This window comes from Gordionus sp. m RMFG-2023, chromosome 1 (assembly GCF_954871325.1).
Source record: "Gordionus sp. m RMFG-2023 chromosome 1, tfGorSpeb1-WG-v2, whole genome shotgun sequence".
Lineage (NCBI taxonomy): Eukaryota > Metazoa > Nematomorpha > Gordioida > Chordodea > Parachordodidae > Gordionus > Gordionus sp. m RMFG-2023.
The window spans coordinates 81,967,557-81,993,524 of NC_088775.1; the positions used below are offsets into that span (position 1 = coordinate 81,967,557).

At 26.8% G+C, this 25,968-nt stretch overlaps 1 protein-coding gene across 1 annotated transcript; it reads right to left on the reverse strand.

The window, feature by feature from the left end:
* Positions 1-225: 225 nt before the first annotated feature.
* On the reverse strand, positions 226-12,694 carry LOC135930815 (vacuolar protein sorting-associated protein 33A-like). The gene is made up of 17 exons (XM_065467604.1): positions 12,596-12,694; positions 12,490-12,555; positions 12,324-12,451; positions 9,472-9,556; positions 9,299-9,403; positions 9,115-9,243; positions 8,155-8,401; positions 7,704-7,726; positions 7,242-7,541; positions 6,479-6,569; positions 6,039-6,113; positions 5,785-5,864; positions 5,615-5,701; positions 4,802-4,948; positions 1,828-1,990; positions 617-826; positions 226-308 (listed from the first exon to the last, which is right to left on the reverse strand). The coding sequence occupies exons 1-17, from the start codon at positions 12,692-12,694 to the stop codon at positions 226-228; spliced, it is 2,118 nt and encodes a 705-aa protein (XP_065323676.1).
* Positions 12,695-25,968: the final 13,274 nt, after the last annotated feature.

The window sequence follows — 25,968 nt, forward strand, 5'->3', positions numbered from 1 at the left end:
AATTATATTGATTGCAATATGACATTAAATAAGGGTTCCCTTATGGATTTTTTTTAATGATTAAATTATTAAATTTGGAAAGTGCTACACTTAATCAATAGATAATAAGAATTAAACTTTGACAAAAAAAGTGAATATGATTTTGGTAAAAGTTTTACATCATTGAATATTTTATTTATAATTTTTTTTTCATCTAATAAATTAATATAACAATAAAATAAAAGGTTATAAATAATGTTCATACATATAATCGATCCAAGTTTTACCGTTGATGATTTCAGTTGTGATTATCAAATAATCGTACGAACCTAGAATAATTGTAAGATGTGACGTTTAAAATCATTTAATATTCGATATTATTATCTAAAGCAAAAATAATTTTAAAATTGTTAAAATGATTAGAATAATCAATTATACGAATTCGGTTTTGTACAAATCGAATATTAGATTCGTTTTTGAATAGGCCCATTCGCACCAAACATGTATAAAAATGTATTTAGCTATTTTTTTTAAATTAACTTTTTTTACCTTTAAATATTTAACCATAAAAAATAGATTAGGTTATAGCTAACAAAAATTGAAAAACAGCTGTTGACTTAGGGTTAAGTTAATTTACTTTCTTCGGATTTTAATAAGAACCGCAAGGCCGATATTTCAGCCAAGGTTAAACCGCCAATCATAAATACTATGATTGTGTTTTGTTGGTACGAAGATGATTCGTTCAAATCTAAACTATTATTGTCTACGCTTCCGCTCCTGACCGAACCCGAATCAGGGATGCTGCTATGATTTATAGATTTATTGTCTTCTTCCAAAAAGAAAGGATCTAAACAAAAATCAAAATTTTTTTCAATTTATTGAAAGGGTTTATTTTTATGTCCTTTTTTTTAATATTAGCAATGGTGAAGTAAAATATGATTTAGAATATCGAGAATGCCAAATTTTTTCTCAAGCTTAATACTAATGTAAGAATGAAGGTAAAGTAGAGAATATTGAAACAAGGACTATGGGGTTAAAGTCTGAGACATTTATATTAATAATTTTCATACATGGGAGAGATATTATTCAATTTTTTATTGGAAAAATCCACTAGGCCCTACTCTGGTTCGTCATATTTTCTAAAGCCTGTTTAGTCCTAAAAAAAGAGGCTGTTTAGATTCATTTAGCGGTTAAGGAGTTTTTGTTTTATTTGTAAAAAAATATATAGGTAATAAACCATATTTATTTTATTTATAGACAAACTTAAAACAAACTAAAATAGGGTGGTCCTGGTTCAAAATCTGTTTAGCCTGGGGTAAACAAATAAGCTTTAAAATAGAGCAAATCAGGACATGGCCTAATTCTTAATGATTGTTTTTTAAACCTAATTTCAATGATTGCAATATAGCTCCATTTATCCCAAACTAGTGTTAAATGGCTCTAATTTTAAATTAAGATTTGAGACAAAATAAAATTAGGAAAACCTCTAGATTTCATTAATAGATGTCCAAAACTTTCTGCCATCTATGAATAAAATCTCCAGGCTTGCATAATATTTTTGGGCGAAAATATTGGGGTAGCCGTTCTACACTATCTGAAGCCCCCCCCCTCCCTGCCCATCCCAAATCCATTAGATCAATCTATTTTTTTAAAATGATCTTTTCAATTTAATCAATTTTTGCAGAATATAATAAAGTATTAGACATACGAAGGTTATAAGAGGAAAAAAATTGGCCAATATCTTATAAAACGATCAAATGGACTGCCAAAAATTTTATAACTAATATATTCTCAACTAAAAATTGTAAAAAAAAATATATAAGAAATTAAAATTTTTTTTAAAAAAACTTTTATTATATTCAATATTGAGACTGGCGAAAGATGAGTTTTTTTGTGACATGCCCTTGTTTGCAATATGGGTTTCTTTAAAGTTGGTCGATAGTATTTTTTGTACGATTCTAACAGAGAGAGGTGCGTAAATGCTATAGACGTAGGAGAAATCGTGGGGTAACTTAAATATCCAAATTTAAAGCTTAACATATAGGTTTATTTAAATTGATGATATTTTATTTGTAAGTATAAATTATTTTCGTGGCTTTACTTTTCGCGGTCACTAGAAAAAGAAATAGTCAATTTTTTTTTTAAAAAATAGGACTTGTCACCAATGTTACACATAGTGTGAAGCAGATGTTATATAAATTTTTATAAAAATGATTATTCAAATTATTGAAAGCGTTAGATTAGAAGAAAAAAAACTTTTCCTTTTGCTCAAGATATGAGGATAATACGATCTGGCATTTTATAGACTAAAATATTAACACCAGATCATAGTGATTGCACGTTCAGTCGAATTTTTCCTAATGATGAAATCAGAACAACTTCCATTTTATCAGCAATTAATAGGTTGCAAATGGTTCGATATCACTCCATTGCAAATATTTTCGATTCAAGTCATCAGGCTATTATTTCCTTCACCTAAAACTCATTATCACCAGCTTACAACTCATTTACCCTAGAAGGGCTTGATATTTCAGCGCAAAAACATCACTCATTGGGAGAAAGGGCAAAAAACTTCACTCATTGGAAGGAAGGGCAATTGGATTGGATTATACATTTATCCAGGCTTGTGAACCAAAAGAGTTGGACGTTTAAAACTGTTTAGTTTGATATTTTAGAACACATAGAAAGAAAGAAGGAAACTGGAACCTATTTATGAACAACCCATCGAACCCAGGGTCTTTTCAATCCGGGGCGAGTCCGATTAAGTATGTGTTATCAAAGTTTCCATTAAATAAAGTTTAAAATTTATGAATCCGAATTTTGGTTCACAGGTCTGCATTCAAGATTTCAAGATTTATATTTGCCATAATTGGAAAAAAAAATTACACAAAGGAGGAGGTACTTAACCAGCCTAAAATATTTTCCATTTAAGCAAAGCCTTGTTTGAGCGTACGCAAAACTATTTTGAATTTTTAAAAACGTGTAAGAGATTAACTACTCCGTTGATTCATATAATTTATATCAGAGACCTGCAGAGGTACTATTTGCACGGCCCGGCCCGGTTTTAAATTTTTTAGGCCCGGCCCGGTTTAAAAAAAAATTTTTACGGCCCGGCCCGGATTTAAAAATTTCAGGCCCGGCTCGGAATTTTTTAAAATTATATTCGACCTGGTCAAAAATTCACCTATGAGGTATTTTACCATATTTTTCAGCGAGTATTATCGCTTATTATTTAAAAAATACATGTAAAAAGCTAATATTTTGAGAATATTATATTGAATTTATAAAAATTATAAAACTGTTATTTATAAAAATGGATATTTTGAGCATATACTATATTTTATATTGCATTTATAAAAATAAAACTAATATTCATAAAAATGGTAATAATATTTTGAGCATATACTATATTTTATATTGCATTTAAAAAAAATAAAACTAATATTTAATTTATAAAAATGGAAAATATTTTGAGAATATAATATATTGTGTTTAATTTACTATTTAATTTATAAAATAAAAATAAATCGCTATTTAAAAAAATGCATGTATAATAAATAGTATTTTGAAAATATAATCTAATTGCACAATATTAATATAATTTATTTTATATTATAAATTTTTAACAAAAGAAGATAATTGTATTATATAATATTGTAAAAAAAAATAATGAAAAATGTTGGATTAAAAACTTTCATGACTCAAGGTAAATATAATAAATGCAATATATATTTGACAGTTTGCAAAGTAAAAAACAAGCATGATTGACGAAACCCTATACTCAAGAAAGATATTAAAAATTCACAAATTATCATGAAGAAAAAGAAGCATATCTACCTTTTCAGGTTGAAGATTACTTCTTCTTTCTTCAAGAATTCTCCCAGTAGTGGAAAAATTCCGCTCACAGCTTGCACTTGAAGAAGGAATTGCCAATTTTGCTAAAATGGGAAATTCGCTTTGATGAGCCGCCCACCACTCTAACAAATTATCCACCTTAAATGTTTCATCTATTTTTTTATTTATGTAATTATAATATTCATCATCGGGTATTGACATATTACCAGAATTACCATCGCCCCATTTGTCATAAAACGATTCAGTTTGTTTAACAACAGTCGTAATTTGACTGGTCGATGGTATTTCATTTACTTCCTGAGCCTCTTGTAATTTAATATAATCTTTTATATAGTTTTCCGTCATCTTGCGATCTGTCCCTTACTACATACGTAATTGCTTGAATTTGGGACAGAGAAAAAGAGAAATAAAATGATACTTGTGTAAAACAAATTTTTCAATTAAAAAATGCTTTATATTAAGTAAAATCAATTTTATTTCTCCTTTTTCGCTTTGAAAGGGTAATACAAACTTCAAGAAGTGATATTCCTTTATTTGATTGTTTTGGTAAAATATATTCTAAAAATTTAGATATGAATTATAAAAAAATATATTAATACTTTGAATAAATTTGCAGGAAATTAATAATTAGATCGATCTGTGGGTGTTAGGTAGTGTTAACCATCACCCAATATTATATTAATCATAACTATAATATAATATAATCTTATAACCATTAACTCCATAATGTAAAAATTTTTATAAAAAATATTAAGGCCCGGCCCGAGTTTAACAATCTTAGGCCCGGCCCGGATATATTTAAAAAAAATTTTCTTAGGCCCGGCCCGTGTATATTTAAAAAATTTAAAATACGGCCCGGGCCGGGTCGGTTTTAGGGCCGGGCCTGCAGGTCTCTGATTTATATAGAATCAATATTTAAATATAAAAAATGGTTCAATATATTAAAAAAATTTTTTTTTAATAATACTTTTTCATCAGTTTTTTCGACGATTAGATTATACGATTTGACGAGGGCAGAAAAGGGTCTTTTGTTAGTAGAGTCGGGAATGTAATTGACCAACATTTTGCATTCTTTTAAATTATTTAAAGTGAGCATGTGCACATATCCGTAAGTCTTAATATTAATTTATATTTAATTAAAGAAAATGGAATTTTAAAATTACATCGTGGGGTTTTTATATAAAAAAAACAAAGTTAATATATATTATTAATAAAAAAATTTTTTTAAATTACAAGCTAAGAATTGCAAGAAAAGGATTGGAGGAATGGGCAATGTTATGAAAAGAAATATGTTGAGATGGGTATTGAACATATGCTGTCTTTTCTTTCTTTCTTTGTGGTAAAGTCGAAGGACCATTGGGTAAAATAATTTATCGACCTGAGAAATCGATTTTTTTCAGTCCGAATCCGAGCGCGGCCCGGTGATAAATTTTTTTAAAATCTAAGCAAGCCGTGGCCCAATTTTTTTTTTTTTAAAAAAAGCTTCAAAATATTTATTTTATTCTACATTTTAAATGGTAATGTAAGATTTTAATATTTAGCAAAATTTTAAGAATTTAATTTATGATTATCTTATTTATTACAAAGCACAGTCTCCTGGTGGAAGAGAAGGAAGGAAATATTAGATTAATATCTTTCGGGCCACGGGTCGGGCCTATATTAATGATATTAGGGTTACCTTTACATGGGGTATCACTAGTAGAAAATTTTATAAAATAAGGAAGGGGGGGATTAAAGAAGCAAATTATCAACCCGGGCAAGAAGAATAAAAATATCGAACCTGAAAAATATCTCGAGAATATTGTTCCAAAACCTTTGTCTTCAAGCCATTGTTCACAAACGATTGGGCACACAACAACCTTAACACCTTTAATAAAGAAAATTATGAAAAATAATGATCAAATTTGTCTCTTTTTATTTAAAAGGAAGAAGAAAAAAACCAAATAATACCTTTGTTAAGCTTTCTTTCCTAGCTATGCAATCTTCTATATAAGTATTTATTTTATCGGTGCCCACGCAGAATAAAAACTCTAGCGACAAAATATTAAAAAAATTTAATATTACATTTTATAAAATTATTATAATTTAGTTTAATAATTTGAATAATATTATGAGAAATGAAGGAAATTCAAGATACGAAGGCGATCACCACGAAGAGATGGTTACCTTTGGAGGTTCCATGGTATATATTTTTTATTAAAAACCTTGTTCGGCTTTTAAGATGTCTCGAAATTCATCGCTATCGATTCGTTCTTTGATCACTTCTGCGATGGTCGTATCTATAGTATAATAAAAAATGACAAAAAAATGTAATACGCGATATTTCAGATGAGAGCAGATGGTTAATATTAAAGAAAACACAAATAATGGGTGCCATAACTGTAGAAAGCACCATCTAATATATAAAAATAGTTGTCAAAATTAATAATGTTCTTAAATTTTATTTTTCTTTAAAAAAAGAAACAATTTAATTTTTGCAAGAATTAAGCATATATTAATTAACAAAATGTTAAATTCATAATTTCAGAGAGTTGCATTGGACCTTCTCTTATTTTCCAAGATTAGCCCGGTCTAATCTGACCAAGGGCTATCCTGGATAGGACCATGTAGGGCTCGATAGTAAATGATAGATGTTTTTTTATACGATTTGTCAAATGCGATCTGATGTTTTGTAAGTAAGGCAGTTTCGAGACAAATCCTTTAACTTCGCTGACAGTTTTGACGTTGTGGCGTTCCTAAGATTATATTATTATTTATAAGATTATATATCTAAAAAATTTATTATAAAGCATGTTTATACAGTATATTAAACATCAATTATCATCCAGCATTGTATTATTCCCAATGGATTACATTATTTTTCCAAAGTGATTTATCACGAAAAAAAAGATGAAACTTTTCTAGTTTATTATAATTTGACAAGAGTGCTAAAGCGTTAGAAGCAAAATCTTGTTAACATAGTTGGTAATTAGAACATTAACCGTTTATGCCAATTTTTAGCCGGCTAAAAATGAGATTTTCTTAAAAATGAAGCAGGAAACTATTATAAATTAAAACGCCTTAATTTTACGGATTTTCTCCGACACGTGCCTGTAGATTGAGCCGAATTAGCCGACATTTAGCCATTACCCAACTCTACTTGTTACTATAATCACTTATCGAATATGAGCCAAAATACATTAGTAATTTACTTTTAAATATAGTTTTTCCAAAAAAATAATCGTATTTCAGACCAAAGATCATTATCCCGCTAGAAATTAAGCAAATTTATGACTTTTTTCTTAATAAAAAATTATGGGTAGGGCATCTAATATAAAATCGTTTTATACTGACTGAACCAAAAAATCATTCAAAAATCTTCAAGGTCTAGCTCGGGCCGTGCGGATCTTTATTTCGGATTATAATACCTCAAACTGGGAAGCCAAGTTCTTAGCCTTGATACTCAAATAAGATCCTACGGCGTTAAAATTTTTATCCCTGGTTTCGCCGAATATTTCGTCCCTTGAGTTGAGAGATAAGGTTTTGATGGCTTTGTTATTTTCACTCTCCGTGTTGGCAAAGTTGGAATCCCCTATGCCACCACCCTCCGGAATTTGTTGATCATCTTCATCTACCGAATCGGAAAAGGGATTCGTGGATGTCGAGGCTTGGTTGTTTTTAGTGGATTGAGAGGCTTTGAAATACTTTAGAAGGCATCTTGAGAGAGGCTAAGAAGAGTTACAGCGTAAAAAAGAGAAATATATTCTTTTCCGATAAATAAAAGGTAGGTGGGTTTGCCTGATACCAAGAATATCAGGCATTGAATGTAGACTGATAGTGTTAATTTACACGACTTTTACTTAAGTTAGTAAAGCGGCCTACAAAAATACTAGCATAACGCGAGTTAGATATGCTGTTTATATTTATTTTAAGGACATGTTGAATACTCTATGATTAAAATTTCTACGAATAGTTTGAATCACTGATAATTAATTGTTTGTTCTGGAATTCATTTTTTTTAAAATACGCGCTTTCGGGAAAATAAACAATAGTAATAACCAATTGATAATTAACCCTCATAAATTGGAAAAATTTATATATTTTCTTAGTATAGTCAGCAATGGGCGAAAATTTAAAATGAATGATCAATAAAGAGTAAATTTATATTCTAATTGAGATTGTGAATTTATAAATCCGAGGTTTGGCGGGAATGGGTTGACTATACCGCCCAAAATAAGAAGCCTTGATCACTTTGAATTTATTAGTTTTTTCTTTCTTTCTCTCTTACTTTCCTTTTTTAAACACTTCTCTACTTATTTTTGAGAAAAAAATATAACTAACTGCCTTTAATGCCAAAAATTTCGTCGATTAATCCCTCGTAGGTCAATTGAGTGAGTAAAGGGGTCAGTAAATCCACGCTTCTATCTAAGATAATAAGTGTAGTAGTATTAGGAGAACTATAAGATGCTGAGCTCGAATATGGTTTAGAGCTCAAATCGTTCGATAAGGATAATGTTTCTTGAAAGGCTTTGTTGATTTTCTCGTTGGCGTCTTGAAAATTTGGGTCTTTTAAGAGCTCGTGAACTTTCTAACATGTTTAAGATTGATGTGTATGTGTGTAAAAAAAATTGGTATAAGCAGAAGTGAAATATTAACCTGTTAAAAATATAAAAGCTAAACATAGAGTTTCTAATATTATTCATAACCTTTGTTTAGTTATTTTTTCTTTTGCAAATAATAATGTATTGTAAATGGGATCGTGTAAATCGGAAAACTTTATATTTTAATGTTATTTTCATATATTTATACGCAATGTTGACAACATCCTCGATTTAGCCAATTTATCTAACAGTTAAATCAAGATCGTAATATTGAATTTTATCTCGAAAATCTTGATTTAGTCATTTTTAAAAATAGGCTAAATTGAAGAAGAATTTTAACAACACAAAAAAACCCCTGCAGTAAAATTATAACCCCCCCCCCCCATCCTTTTTATATAGATATTTAATGTATAATATTTTATTGACATTCTAAGTCCGAGATTTAAAACAATAAAGGATCATTTTATTTTTTTTAAAAACACAACGTAAAGTTCAATTTGGAAGCACTAAATGGTAAATTTTGAAATGGTGTTTACCAAAATGAACTAAATAAATTAACATACCAACAAAAAATAATAATACATCCATAAATTAAAACTTTTCTTTTATAAAACTGCACATTTAATATTCCTTGAGCCCGTCTCCACACTTCAGGGCCGCCCGTGATTAATTAATTTCATTTAAAAAAAATAGGTCATACTTTAGCAGCGACTCCTTTGCTAATAATTTTCGGTTTGGTATTACATAATAAAGGATGGATTTTCAATAATTTGTTGAGAGCTCTGCCAGATAGATACAAAGAGAATGGATCATATTCAAGGATTAAATCCTAAAATTTTTTTTTTGCTGGTAAGAATTTAAAACGTGACAAATATTAAGGGTACCTTATAAACTCCCAGTATTTCCATAGATATTAAGTCACTATCAAATGGAAATAGATCGGCACCCAGATTTCCTATACTGGTAAATATAGTGTATAGATCTAACTCCTATTAAAAATTTTTTTTTTTTAAAAAAACAATAGTTTGTGAAATTTTTAAAAAATAATTATGTTTACTTTCAATTTTTCATCATATAAGACAAAGTTTTTTGGAACCCACAATAAATGAAGTTCTTTATGATTGAAGTTTTTCTTTTGAAAACTAAATTTATATATTTTATTAATTCAAAATAATTCAAATTTTTAAAAATTTATAATTTGTGGCCTAATTCAACCAAGTTATACAAAAACATTCTGTAAACCATAGCCTATTTAAAAAAAAAATTGTTCAGAGTTAGGATAGATCTGAACAGCTGTTCAAATCTAAAATCCAGAACCCCATTATTTTATAGGAACCTCATACGTTGGCAGAAACCATGTAAATTATTTGAAAGGCAGTGAAATTCATTTTTAGAAAATATATTCTGTGTTTAGATATCCCTTCTCATTATAGAGTTTTTAAAAACGGGAAAATTATTTGAGAATCGGAAATAGGAAATTTTTCTAGAACTTGATTCCATACTTTTAAATTACCTCGGATCTATTTTATTTATTTGATATTATGCTTAGATCAAAGATTTTTTCTTGAGGGGAAGAGGGGGAGGGGTAAGGTTACCAGATCCTGCTTAGTGTAAAAGAGGACATATTTTTTAAATATATTTTAGATAAGATATTAAAATAAATTTAAGATAAAAATTAAATTGATTTTTAAGCAGTCATTTATTTTCACGGTATTTATATATAAATAACATTAAATAATTAAAATAGAATAAAATTAATATAACTTATAAATCATATATTTTTTAATTTCATATTTTTCATAATATATTTCTCTAATTTTTTTTAGAAATCTTGGTAAAAACGATCTAAAATGTATAGCGCGTGCATGTAATTGCTTTAATAGATTCTACGGATAATCTATTCCTTTTATTTGTCCATTGACTATTGATTAAAGAAAAGATTCTTTCCATGTTAACATTATGAGCTGGTAAAGCAAAAATGTAAGGGTGTGCCGATCCACATATTTTTCACCAATCCGATCCGATATTGCTTCAAAACCGATCCGATACCGATCCATATTTATACTGATTTTTAATCACCCCCGTTTGAAGAAATCAATATTTTTTATGCAAAAAATCGAATTATAAATTTAATTTAATTTTTTTTATTTCTACAATTAAGACTATAATAAAAATATATATATAATAATATATCCATATTATGATGGTATTTAATATATAAAATTATAATATATTAGATTTTTTTAATAAATATGAGAGCCTCCAGATTTTCTGGGAATAAGCTTCTACGATATGGATTATCTATATTTCCTGCCGTACTGAAGGCAGACTCAGATGATTCCGCAGATAACGCATTTTGCAAAATTATCTTTGTCTTTTGTAAGATATTCCCATAATTCAGATACCATATTTAAAAAAATTCTTTTATTTAAAGTATAAATAAAAAAATTGGCGTTATTTAAAAAGATTTATAAATAAAACTTTGGGTGTTCCTTTCTATTTTTATAAAAAAAAACTTTTAAAATACTATAAATCTATTTTAAAAATGAAATAAAATTTAAAAAAATTATTTAGAAAATATTATAATATAAAATAAAAATACATAACATAAAATATAATAACAAAAAAAAGAAAAGTAAAAAGATCGGACCGGGTCGGTTTTTACAGGTATCGGCACGATCCGATATTTTCGGAAATCGCTAAATATCGGTACCGATCCTATCAGATATTTAATATCGGCACAGCTCTACTCTAAATAAAATTATTAATAACATTTTTTAGGATTGTGACAAAGTTAAAATAATCTAGTTATAAATGTGCATTAGACATCTGCAAAAGTACCGGGCCTATTTTTTTTTTTAAAAAAATAGGGTTCAGGCTGGGTCGGACCTTTTATTTTTAAAAAAGTTCAGGCCGGATCAGTTCTTGAAAATTTTTTTAAATAATATTTATGTTAAATTTTTTATGTAAAATAAAAATATTTGTATAAAAATTAATTTCTATATTTAAATAAATTTGGGCTGGGCTGGCAAAACTTTTTAAAAAAAATTTTGGGTTAGGCTGGGCTTGAAAAATTAGGGCAGATGCAGATCACTAATGCACATATCTAGGAATTGTACAAGATAAAATAGCCTATTTGAATGTTAATAAAACTTTAAAATAAGTAATCAAAGAAAAATATTTTAGGGAAGAGTCAAAAATAAAATGAGCCACTATTTTGGATTGGTTTTTATAAATAATTTTCTGCCAATCCAACCCCGAAGAAATTTTTTGGCCAATTCTAATACTTATTTATAATAATTTTCTATTATAACTAACTTTAATGTTATAACAATATTCCAAGATGTTTATGAATAAAAGTATTAGTTGCAAATCTAGTGCAAATTCTGAGTCTGCAAATGTCATAATTTTCAAACCTGACCCAGTGGTAATTTAGTTAATGCCCAAACCATCCAAAATTTTTATTGGCTCAGTCCAGTTTCAATTTTTACTGAGGTTGCCAGCCCCTGCTCAATTTTTAGATTTTTCTAACAAGGTGGATTCTATGAAATATCAGAATTCATTAAATATATACACAAAATTTTTTTTATTTAGTTGGCCCATATTTTTTTTCTCTAGTATCCAACCCTGCACATGAGCTGGGCATTGCACATATCTAATATACACATTAATAACAAGTTCATTTATTATCAAAAGTCCTAATACTTTAGGACTCTATGATCATTTTTAAATACAAATGAAATATTAATGTTTTTTTAAAAATTATTAGTAAAATCGTGATATTTATTTAACACGATTGCACAAATATAAATGATAATCTTTTTGAAAATATTCTAATGCATAGCTTAGGCTAGGTTATATTTAAAAAAATATTTCAATTAATCATTATTTAAAAAAATATTTTAATACCTATTTATAAAAAAATACAATGAGTTTATATTATTTAAATCAGGTTTTATTATAAATATTATATGCTTGGCTGATTCCATAGGTACCGATTGTTCTTTAAGTGAGTACATATGAATTACATCATTATCCTGTAAATATATTAAAAAATGATAAAAAAATCCTAAACCTTTAAAATTTGATATTCTATGATCAAACTAATTGAAGCAATAACGTTTTCATCCCATATTATAATCTAAAAATGTATATAAAATTTGTTGGATTATATTATTTACTTTTGGACCATTTAAATGATCCAGAATATCTAAAATATCTCTCTTTAAAATTTCTTTTATAGCCCAAGTATTAATTCTACCAGAATTTAAATATGACATTATGAATGAATGATCATCATATGTTTCTTATTTATCTATACATATTAGAAAATTACAGCTGATTTTGTTGACCTATGATGCATTTTACTTAATTTGATAGTTATGATTGGCAATATTCCTATTAACTATCATAAGATCCAATTGGACAGCTAAGATATTTGAGACTCAGATCCAATTATACAATCCAATATTTTTCTTTCTTCTAAATGTCAATCAGAATCATGTTATTTAAAACCTTACTCATGGCATTCATTTATTACCTTATTTCCCAAATTGCTGATTTTCTATATTTATATTTTGTGAGTAGTTAAAACTTTATTATTTATATCATATTAGTGGGAATAGAGTTAATGCCTAACCATACCAAATTTTTGCTTGGCCCAGCACAGTTTGAATTTTTTACTGAGGTTACCAAGCCCTTCCCTGTTTTTATTTTTTTCTAAAAATACAAGGCCTAAACAAAAATATATGTTGTTGAACACCAAATATGTATTTATAATTTTGGATAGTGGTTAAATTAAAAAGATTATAATTTATGGATCTTCTATGAAAATATCAGCATTCACTAAATATATATAAAAAAAATAAATTTAGATTTTTTCTTTTAATGCTACCCGATCCCGCCGATGGTCTGGGCATTGCGCTTCTCTAATATAAACACATTGATAATACATTTAATATTGACAGGCTCTAATATTTTAGGACTCTATGATAATTCATTTAATATTGGCAGGCTCTAATATTTTAGTACTCTATGATAATTTTAAATTGTGATACAAATTAAATATTAATATGTTTTTTAAATCACCAGTAAAATTTTGATTTGTTAGCACTAATATAAATGATACACTTTTTAAAAATATTTTAATGCGTAGCTCATAAAAAAATATTACAATTAGTCATTATTTTAAAAAGCATTTTGGGACTAGGCCTGAAACTCGGGCTCGACAGGGGAAAAAAATAATTTTTTAGAACAATCCGAGATTTTTTTCACAACATGGGTCGGACTGTGCAATCTGAGTCAAAAATTTATAGAATCTATTTTCTAATGTCATCTTCGCAGATTCCCTTCTCAAAATCCTTAAAAACTTAGTAATTAAATCTAAAGATTTATTTAAAATTAACTTCATTTAAAACTTAATGCCAACCTATCTACTGGTTTGCTTATCTAACCAAGCTGTCTTCTTTTACAATGTACACTCTTTTTTTTTCCTTTAAATCATCCAGTACTCGTAAACAAAATCAGTAAGGCACATAGACCTAGGATTATAATTTTAGAAGTATTCGATCAAGCATCATCCTATTAGTCTTTTATTCAAATATTTTTTGTTCTCTTTCTCTTTCTCTCATCTCCTAAGTTTATCATATCATCGTATGATATACCGAATCCATATATTTATAACTTCTCTTTCCAGTGTCTTTCTTACATAAATATTAAAATTAAATTTTTACTAAATTCCAGATTAAATTCTGAAAAAATAATTCTGAAAAATATTTTAAACAAGACAATATTCGCATAAATTTTTATATATTTTATATATATTTTGTCAAACTATGCATTTTTTTAAAATAATTCTTATTTAATTACTCTATTCTTAGGCCGTTTCTAGTTTAACTTATTTTTAATATTTATTTGGCTAAACAGATTTTGAAAACACACTATTTCGCTTTTTCTCGTTTTTTGTTTTTATTTTTATTTTTTTGTTTTTGATGTTTTTTTTCTTTCTTACTTTTTAAGCTGTTAGCGAAGCTATATAGCTGGCTAAACAGCCGGCTGTTTAGTAATAAGACACTGTCTTACTGTTTATAGTAAAGATATTGTTAATGATTGTAGGTAATAAATAAATTGATAAATATATTGTGGAGTTATCACGATTAGGGAAACTGGATATTATTAATTTCTTGAATCAGAACAATAAATCATATAAAATTAAATTATAATATTATAATTTCAAAACCAAATATAATTTTATATATTTCAATATTTTGAATTTAATAATTTTAAAACAATCCATAAATAATTTATACATAAAAAAGCAATATTTTTATTGATGATTTGCAAGCCCTGCCAAAATTATTTATTCGCCAACATAAAGCCTTACTTGAAATAGAATTATTCGTTCGCCCGGTCCGAATTTATTTAAATATAGAAATTAATAGTATTTTTTTTTAATTTAGTTTTACTGGACATAATCGGAATTCTTGATCATTCTAATAAACAAATAAAAAAATATTACGCCTTGTTATTGGAAATTTTTTATGTCAAATTTATTTCAAAATTTAAGCCCTGTCCGGCCCAAAAATAATAGGCTCTATCCAGAACCAATTTTTTTAAAAAATACCGGTCCCAATTCGGAACCGGCTCCTATATTTATGGGTAAAGGTATGCTGACTGATTAATTTTATAATTTCCATTTCCATTTCAATTTATAATTTATTTATCTCTGAATTATCATTTTTTATCTTTAATATATAATTGGAAGAATTGAATTATTTTTTAAAAAAAATATTCTAAATTAAAATAAATATATTAAGTATAATATTTAAAAAAAATATTATCTTAATTAGATTCAGAGTCGAAATAATATATTATTTTAATAATGATATTTTGATTAATTTCAAAAGTTACCTTTTAAAGAATGATGTTCAATAATTATTATTCATATCATAATAATTTTATATTTTATATTTCTCTACTATTTATTCTCAAAGCAATCGCTTCTAACTTTAATATTATTAATTGGTAACAAAATCAGAGAACGAAATTTCTTTCTAATTACCTCCAATTAGTTTTTCTAAGATCAAAACTAATGAGGTTGTTGTCTATTAAAAATTCTAGAAATTTGGAAAGGCCAATATTTGTGCAAATCCTATTACTGAAAGCAATTTTAAGGATAGTAGTAATTTCTCTGATAATTTATCTTATATCAACGATCAAAAAAAATCTAAATTATTACCTTACATGGATAGCTTATTTAAATATAATGACAATTTTATTTTCTCTATTGCTTCTACAAATATTGATATACGATCTTACGTGAATTCTCTGTATTTCAATGATAAAAGTTTGCGAATTTTAGTTCTAAGTACGTCTTAATATTTATCAATGGATTTTATACAGCTATCTATATTTTGCTTATGCCTGTTGCTAGATAGGTATATTAGTCTAAAATATCCCAATTCATTAAATCGATTTAAAGTCTCCAAAATTAATGCGATATGCATCATATCCTATCCTGATTTTGTGTCACACATAATATTGGTATGATTCCAAGAGCTGTTTTGATCCTCAAAATATTAATAATCACAGTCTAAGAGACTCTAACTCAATAATATATTACAAGGTTCTTATTAATCACCCGAGTTTGATTTCTGTTTATGATTCCATCCGGAAAGTAAAGTTATCAATTTTTCCGGGTATTTTTATCTTGTACTTTGGAATATTCATCACTTAAGAACTTCGTGTATTTTTTGTTAAAAAAAGACGACGGACTCACAAAAACCGGACTCAAGATGAGAATATGGCATTAGCCAAAAAGGAATGGAAGTCAAATTTTTTACAAAATATTTCAACCATCTTATATTATATATTATATTGCATATGCATAATACCGAATATATCAGTCATAATATTTTGGGGAAAATAGGAAGTGTATTGAGTAAAAGTCATTCATGGCTAGCCTTCAATGTTACAAAATAGCTAACATTCTAGAAGTCATATTTTTTAATTTTTTCGATAACAACTTTAAATATGCCATCAAAAAAAGTGTTTAATAAGATTTTCAGAAAAATGTACCCAGGCTAACCTGTGACTGCAATAATCATGGCCTCCAGTTACAGAGTCGTAAAAGACACACCCGCCATACGGGTAGGGCCAAACTAAATTTTTAATACAGTGGCCCCAAAGAGTGACCTATCTTCCAATAATTTAGAAGTTTTTTTGGATTGTAAAAATATACTAAACAATTATAAAAAAATATTTGTATAGAATCCTGTTGTGTCCATGTTTAGTTGCTTAGTGTAATTGTTCAATTTTGAAAAACGGATAATCAAATATTTTAGCCAAAATATATTGTGCAAGCCTGTAGAATTTGCTTATAGGTGGCAGAAAGATATGGCCGTCTATTAAAAAAATAATATCTGGGCTTGCTTAGTACTATTTTCGCTAAAAATCTTAATTTTATAATTGGCTAAATTGAACCGTTCAACAACATTTAATATTGCTAATGAGAGGAGGGGCTCTGTCAGAATTCACATATAGAAATTTTATTATTATTAATTTTTTACGTATACCATATTCTTGAATTATATATAGATTAAAAAAAAATATGAATGTGTTTTGTGTCCTTTTGTTTATAAAAATTGAAATCAAAGGAGTGGCTAAGAAGTGTAGCCCTTTTTAAATTAATTTAACAAAACTCGGTAGTGGAAAGGAAAGCTCCTCAAAAGAGAACGTTAACCACTCTGCCCCATATTTGATTAAAATAGTCTCTCCTATTTTTGTTTATATTAATCAATTTTTATTTTATGTTCATGAATTTAATATTGTATATAATAATATTATTGGTTATTATATTAGTTTCTCTTATTTATTTTTATAATAAATAAATTTTATATATATTCTTAACTTATCTAATATATAATGAACAAATATTTTAAAATTTGTAAATATTTAAACGTTTTACTTAATACTCGAAATCTGCATCAAATTTTGACTTGTAAAAATATGAATAATATAGAAATAAAGATTTAAATATTTAAAAAAAATAAAATAAATAATGATATTTTAATAAAATTCAAAAATTCAATTTTGACCGATATTCGATAATTGGAATTCAGATCATATTCACATATATATTTATCTCCTATTTATTGAGCTTTAACAATCGCTTTTAACTTTAGTATATTATTTGGTTATATACACATCATTCAACTATAATGTTATAACGAATTTATTTATATTACTTCCTATCTTTTTTAAAATCAAGGTGAATAATGTTAAATCTTAGTAAAATCTTACAAAACTTGGTAATAATCGTTAACCTTTGTGCAGAACCGACTAAAATATTGGATTTCATAACAGTTTTAAGAATAGTAGTAATACCAATTCTTCTTATCTTGGGAATTTTCGGAAATTCTCTAATGATTTATCTTATATCAATAATCAGGAAAAAAATTTTAAATTATTATTACCTTAAATAGATAGCTTATTTAAATATAATGAAAATTTTATTTTTCTTCATTTCTTCTACAAGTTTTCATATACTATCTAACGTAAATTCTCCATATTTTAATGATCAAAAATTTGTGAATTATAGTTCTAAGTACACCTTAATATTTACCAATGGATTTTATAGCACTTCTATTTTTTGCTTATGCCTGTTATTGCTAGATAGGTATATTGGCCTAAAATATCCTCATATATTTAATCGTTTTGAAGCCTCCAAACGAATGCGATATGTACCATATCCCATCCTTATTTCGTGTAATTTATTATATTTTTCTTGTTACTTCTGGTATGATATGAAGAGCTGTTATTTAATTCCTCAAAATATTACCACTAATTACAGCCTACGGAATTCTAGCTCAATAAAATACTACAAAATTTTACTTAACGAACCTCGTTGGATTTTTGTTTATGATTTATTCCGAGAAATAATATTATCAGTTTTTCCGGGTATTTTTATCTTATACTTTAGTATATACATCACTTATGAAATACGCGTATTCTTTGTTAGGAAAAAACGGATAAGTAATGATATTAGGGCTACTATTGAGATTATCGCCTTAGCCGAAAAGGAATGGAAATTAAATTTTTTTCAAAATATTTCGGCCATCTTATATTTTATACTGTATTTCATATGCAGTGTACCGAGTATACTAGTCACAATGCTTCGGCGAACGATAGAAAATAAATTGAGAATAAGTAAACTCCGTGGTTGGCCATAAATATTATGGAAATAGCAAACACTCTAATCATAATTTTTACCCTAAGCTTTTTAATTTATATCGTGTTCGATAAAAACTTTAAACATGCCATCCAAACACGTGTTGATAAAATTTTAGGAAATGTTTATCCTCTCGAAACTGTGACTGGAATAGTCATGGCATCTAACTACAGAGATGTAAAGAACAACTTTATAATCCCAGCAGTGCGGTGAAGCCAAGGCTAAAATTTTACAGACACAGTAGCCTCACGTGCTTCAAATTATATATAGGGCCTATTTTTTACTGGACTCAGAATTTTTTTAGTCTTCTGTTTAACTAATAACTAGAATAATCAGTAAAGTCTGAACTTATGTATGTTTTACATATAAATATCCAATATTCATTAAATATAATTAATTTTATAAACAATTGTATTATCCATGATTGTTATTAAATAAAAATAAAGCTACAAATAGGTGATAAACATTTGCATATTTTTTTGATGTGTATATTATGATAAATTCTATAAAAATTTATATATATTTGTTTATTTTACACAATCGAGATTGAATAAAAATTATTTGAAACAAACGATTGATATTGATAAATTAAAATTAACTTAACCATGAAATAGATCAATATGCATGTTTTATTTATATTGTTAGGCAACAAAAATCTTTTGTTAATAATGAACAGGGCAGTACGAATCTACAACTTTACTAAAGGACGGGGAATGGGGAGGGGTGCATTTTATAAAAAATAATATATTTTGATTATATATGTTTTTGTTATTGTTAGGGATGGGAAAAACGAAAAAAGCAAAATAAAAAAACGTTAAAAATACGAAAAAACAATGTCACCAACAAAGTGTTAGAAGAAGCCCAGAAATGGGGTCTTATACAACCAACAATTTGGAAACTAAGATCGAGGAAACGATGGAAATTTTTTTTAAATCTATCCATTATTTTATTTATATTAAAAACATTTTTTTAACATGCAAAAATATTATAAAATATTTCGGCAAGGGTTGGGTGAGAATGTTCAACAAACAATGGAAATTATTTTTAATAAATTAGCAATTATTTTTAATTTTATTAAAAGTCAGTTGTTACAAACAAAGTTAAGGGTTCATTAGGACCTTAGCTAAGTTGTTAATATTTATATTCGAAAATCCTATTCAAACTCTGCTCATCAAATAAGGGATTTAAGAAATCTCACCTTAAGTAAGAACAGATTGTTGAAAAAAAATGTCTGCATAACAAGCTTTAGAGGTAGGAAAAAAAAAGTAAAAATATATAGTGATCACCGGAAAATGACATTTTTATAAAAATTCCGTGTTCCCATAGGTGAAGTACTAAATTAGATTCACAGTTAGCACGAATTCACGAAGAAGTATACAAAATATGCCGTATTTTTGTATATTTTTATATACTTCGCAGCGAATTCGCGTCAACTGTTATGTTTTGAAAAAATAGGTCGGTAAATAGTTTCCGTATTGAAAAGTAAATGCCCATTTAAAAAAATATATATAACCCTATTTTTATTTTTCTAAAAAGAATTAAAAAATTTCAGCAAATCTATATATTTTCTAAAACAAAACCTTAGCCAATCAGGCCTACGCCCATATTTTATATAAATTATCCCCTCTAACCCCACGCTCGGAATCACCAAAATATGAATATCTTTTATTTAAAATAAATATACCAAAGCCAGGCTCGTTAAGAGAATTCATGCACAAGTTCCCTGGTCCGTTAAAATTTAATAAAAATTCACGACCGGCCATTTAAAATATTACTATAAGTTCGCCTCGGCCGGTTATATTATTTTATACGAATTTCCTCGGATAGCGCATTTTTAATATGTTGTGCTCCTATTAAATCAACAAAAAAAACTCGATTCTCAATCCGACCCCCTTATTTTTAAAATTTCTATAAATCAGGAAATAGAAAACCGGAAATATAAAAATTGCTGTTTTTTTCTTTCAAATTTTTCTTACAAATAGACATTATACTTCTTAATATTTGTACAAATTCCTAGACTGAGCTTATTTACTTTTTGATATATTTATAATTAAATATAGTGTATTTTGGAATTTTCGTGTTTCTATAGATGGCCAAATTTCATGAAGTAAGCTGAGTTGGGAATTAAAATGTTATATTTTTACTGGTTAGCGTATATATTTATATTACCATCATATAAATTTTAAAAAAATTGAAGAATATTGGGTTGAATATTCCGTTTATTTAATATGAGATTATATAGTGGCCTCTACACTTTTTGAGGGAATGAAGCATAATACCCCCTGAAAAGTACCCCCCCCCCCCCCCCCCTCGAAAAAATGATAATTATTTTATGACACCCATAAATTTCAAAAATAATTTTTAATCAATTTTTAATATATAATATAAATAAAATGCAAAAATTATATACTTTATAAATATTAGTTATAAATTAATAATTTAGATAAATTAGGGGAAGAGAAAGCGAAAGAATTTATAATTTCATCAATATTTAATTGTTTAAATAAATTTTTTTCCATTGAATGGTTAAATTATTGAGAAATGAATCTTTCATGGTACTACGAAGTCTTGTTTAATTAATTTAATTTTACTCATGACTCTTTCGGCAGGGAAAGCAGAAAAATTTAAAAGTAGACTATAAGGTAAAATAAATGAATAGTTTTTCCAATCTGAATCGTAAGTCCCAGAATTATCATCATCATCAGAAGAAGCTAAATAATGTATTGGTAAAAATATTTTAATTAAATAAATTTACAATTCTCAGAATCTGACAAATCTTTAGATTCTGAACCTCTAGGTCATGAGTAATAATTACATTCCCCATTTTGGCCATCTTATAAATATTTCTAAACTTCAACATTTCTTCGAAAATTTGACTTGAATTTAAATTGTAAAATTCACAGATATCCTCGATATCTTCTTTAATAATTGATTTTTCTGCCATTCCATTTGGCGTAAAATATGATGTTTGATGTAAAAATTTCATCGAATCATCATTAAATCTTTCGTTAAACTGCATATGTTGTATTTATTAAAATTTAATAAAGCTAAATTAATATTTATTACCAGTAGAGAGATAATAGGAATTTCTTGTTCTACTTTATCAAATCTCTGCTCTGTGCATGCCTATAAAAAAATATAGCAGAGATAAAAAATAAGAGTAATTAAATGACCTCAGGTTCACTAATTTTATGATCATTATCAGAATCATCAGATACTATATTTTCTTCTAACACATTTTCTTTATTATTAGGACACTTTTAAAAGATAAATATATTAATTAAAAATATTTATTATACCAATAGCATTGAATTCCCAATTTTTACTTCTTTTTTCGTATAAATAATTAAATATTTAATAAAAAAATTACTTTGCTATTTGTCCAATTTTGAGTAACATTCTTAAAAGCCACTATTTCAAAGCTTTTCTTTATATCGTTAAAATTAAGCCCACCATATCTTTTTTCTAATGTAATCTATCCATTTATCATCTCTTATATTATGCGATTTGCAATTTTTAATTAGGCATTTGTATTTTTTTTGGTTAATATTTTTAGGCATATTTTAAAATTGGAAAAATAATTTACGACAAGAAATCTCGGATAACAACCTAATTTACTAAACATCGACCAAAATTTCCGTCATATTAAATTAAATAATAAGTTGGGGGGGGGGGGTATTATTACATTTATAAACCAGAAATCACTTGATCATGATGGATGTAACAAAACAGTAAAAGAATTAAATAATAAAGAAAATTTTTAAAAAAAATTAGCCTGGGACTATACCTGTGTTGATCGGCAAGTCCAACCTTTCATTTTCTGCCATTGAAAAGGCCGAAATCCTAAAAAAAACAAATATGCTTGCCTCATTAATACCGTGTTTATCCCTATCGTTAACAATACCCTAGGCATGTTCGGAAGTGATGCTCTCAATTTCATCAAAACTATGGAAAAAAAATTGAGGCAGATCTCAGGGGACCCCAATGAAGGATTTTACCTTCGTCAACAGATTTCCCTGGAAATCTGCCAGTCCAATTTTTTAAGCATTCACTCTTCTCTAGGGTGATTTGTACCCTTTTTTTAAACATTTATAATTTTTTTTATCCCATTTCTCATTTATACATACATATTTTTTAATTCATTTTTTATATATCATTTGATTTTTTTATATATATTTTTTTAATTATAATTATTATATAAAAGTTTAAAGAATTATCATATTTTTATCGAAATATAAATTTTTTTTTTTAAAAAGTACCCCCACTCAAACTTAAGCAGTTATTTTTGATTTCCTCTATTGTATACTTGTAACTGAAATAACTTTTTTAATTTTCTATGATTTACTATAATATTCATAGATTTATTATTTACAGTTCTTAAAACCAGGGATGTGAACCCTCCTTCTAAAAAAATGGGTTCGGGTTCATTTAAAAACCCTGAACTCGAATAATTACTTTTAAAATTAGTTTAAACAATAGAAACATCATTTTTTTTAAAATACATTTTAATTGGTATTGCCATAAAAATAATTTATCATCATGATTATAATATATTCGTGAGTTTGTACTTCTCTTTGTCCTATAAATTTAATAATCCACAAACAACAATATTCTAAAATAGATATTATTATATATTATCATCATTTATAGGAAAAACTTTTAAAATCTGCTTTGCTGGGTAAAATTTAAAAATTTTTACGAAAAATGGCCGACTTAAATATAACAAAAATGATTCCACGAAAAAAATAATCAAAATTTAATATATTTTTTTGATTAAAAAAACAATTGTTTTATATAGGAACTCTTTTTAAGTAGGAAATCTTTTATAAATGAAAATAAATTACATGTTTTTTATATTATATTATTTTTAACATAAAAAAATATAGATTTTTTAAAAATTAAAAAAATTTTTTTTTTAAAAAAAAGCTTGGACCCTAAACCCTAAATTTTTAAAAAGGGTTCGGGTTTTGGTTCAGCGAAATATAGAGGGTTCGGAAGGTTTAAAGGTTTGGGTTCTCATCTCTGCTTAAAACACAAAGAAATAAGTATATTGCAATATTTTTTCAACAAATAGTATTAATCAAAATATTAGCTAAAAATTCAAATAATTATATCAAAAATTTAATGTCCGGGCTGTACAAAAATATTAGAGATTTGCGAGGCCCTGCCTGATTTATTATGTATGAATTGTCCGACGCGACTTTAATAATTTTTTATGTATGAATTGTCGGTCATTTTTCATGTAACAATTACCAGACCCGTTAGCTTTCAGGTGAGCTGGGTTTTGCAGATCTCTAGTATGGAACTATTTAACGCTATTGGCTGAAATGGCTTGATTTGAGCCGATTTTAAAACAGCTTGAATTTTTAACAGAAATATATTCTCTTAGTCTCAAGATTTCACTGATAGATGTCCAAACTTTTGTGACATCAATGAGAAAAATCTTCGGGCTTGCGTAATATTTATCTGGATAAAATATTACGTTATCCGCTTAAAATCGGCTGAAATCGAGTCGTTTAGCAACACTAATTCAAACTAGTAAATACGATCGTTGCAAATAATATTTTTTTTAAATGCGCCAAGATCTTGTTCATTTAGGATTAAATTTGGATAAATATATTTATTTTTCACCTCTTTTTTTTAAACTATTATTTTTGAACTTTCAATTCATATAACAACATTATCGATTTTAAATTAATTTCTAATTTATTCAATTATTTTCTATCTAATTTTCTATTATGATATGGATAAAATAAATAAGCTTAATTAAAATATTTTTTTATTTATATTTAATTCATAATTCATTAATATCCCAAGTAATTATTTGGATGCTATAAATATTTCAATTAATATAAATTAAATTATAAAATAATATAGGATGACATGATAATTAAATTCTATTACACAGAACACTTCCTTCAAAGATTGGGACTCTCCACACTCATGCACTTTTTGCGTCACGTCGGTTGACAGTAAAGTGCACTGCTCAGAACACAAATTTTCTAATGGCAGACACCCCCATCTCCAGGTTATTAACAACAATTCACAAAGTGCTAGTAGCCAGCATTCCTTTCTCTTTAGAACCAGTCGGATATATGTCGACATTGAAAAAAAAATAAAATTTGAAATATAAAAAAAAATCTTCTAGTTTATAATTTTCTAACCCTGACGATAAAAGATAATATTATTCAATACTTATACTCTTATAATCTTATACTTTATTGTGTTTCTTTCTTTCTTACTTCAATTTAGAAAAATATATGGTGCAGTCAAAATTATTTATAAAGTAATCAAAATTTTAAAAAAAATTGGGCCGATGAAAATTAAATTTAAATATAAAATAGAATAAAAATACAGAAGCTTTAGTATTATATTTAGGTTCATGGTGACAAGAACGACAGAAAATTATGTTCCGAATTATTTGGCAAGTTATTATTTATTAAATATAACACCCATTCTGTCGTCAAGTGCCCCGTTAAAAAGACTTTAGTTTGGCTAAAAATTTATAGAAAAAATTTTGAGAATGATTACGATCCTGGGTCGAGCCTTATTAAAAAATTAAAGCCTGTTATGTTCACTGATCTAGATACGATTTTTGACGATGTATCTTTATCTATATTCGTTTGAAAAGTATCTTTTAATAACTCTGAAAAATAATATTCATATTTTTTATTCTAAAAGTGCCATTGCATAATTTTAATTACTATAAAATAATTTTTTTTATTCAATTATTAAAAAACGAATTTAAAACAAAGGTCATATAAAAAACAACTAACGATTATAAAAATAGCGCATATATAAAAATTTAAAATAAACAAACAACTGGATAAAAATTAAATTCAAAAATAACAATTAAGAGATCGATTTACTCAGGGGTCGACTGGTTATGCTGCGGCCTAGTGGGTAAATATTTTCTAGGGGCCTCATTTTTATGGGGACTTCTCTCCATACCCTCCTTTGTGGACCTTCGGCCGGGACCCCCTTAATAGCTCATATTATAAATACTTTTATTATTTCGTTTTTGGACAAAAATGTCTAAAACGATGGGTTAAACATATAATTTGAGCATCATATTTTTATTTAAAAATAATAGTATGAATGATAATTCCATATTTTATTTCAGGAATTGTATATAGAAAATCATATTAATTGAACTATAAAAAAAATAGTTAACACTAAAATTCAGGATTTAGAAGTAATTAAAATAAGAGTGTTTTAATGAAAAGATGCAATTGCGCATATAATAAAATATTACACATAGAAAATTATTACTTATTGCAATATAAATCTAGTATATGATATTGTATACATATAAAATCAAACATA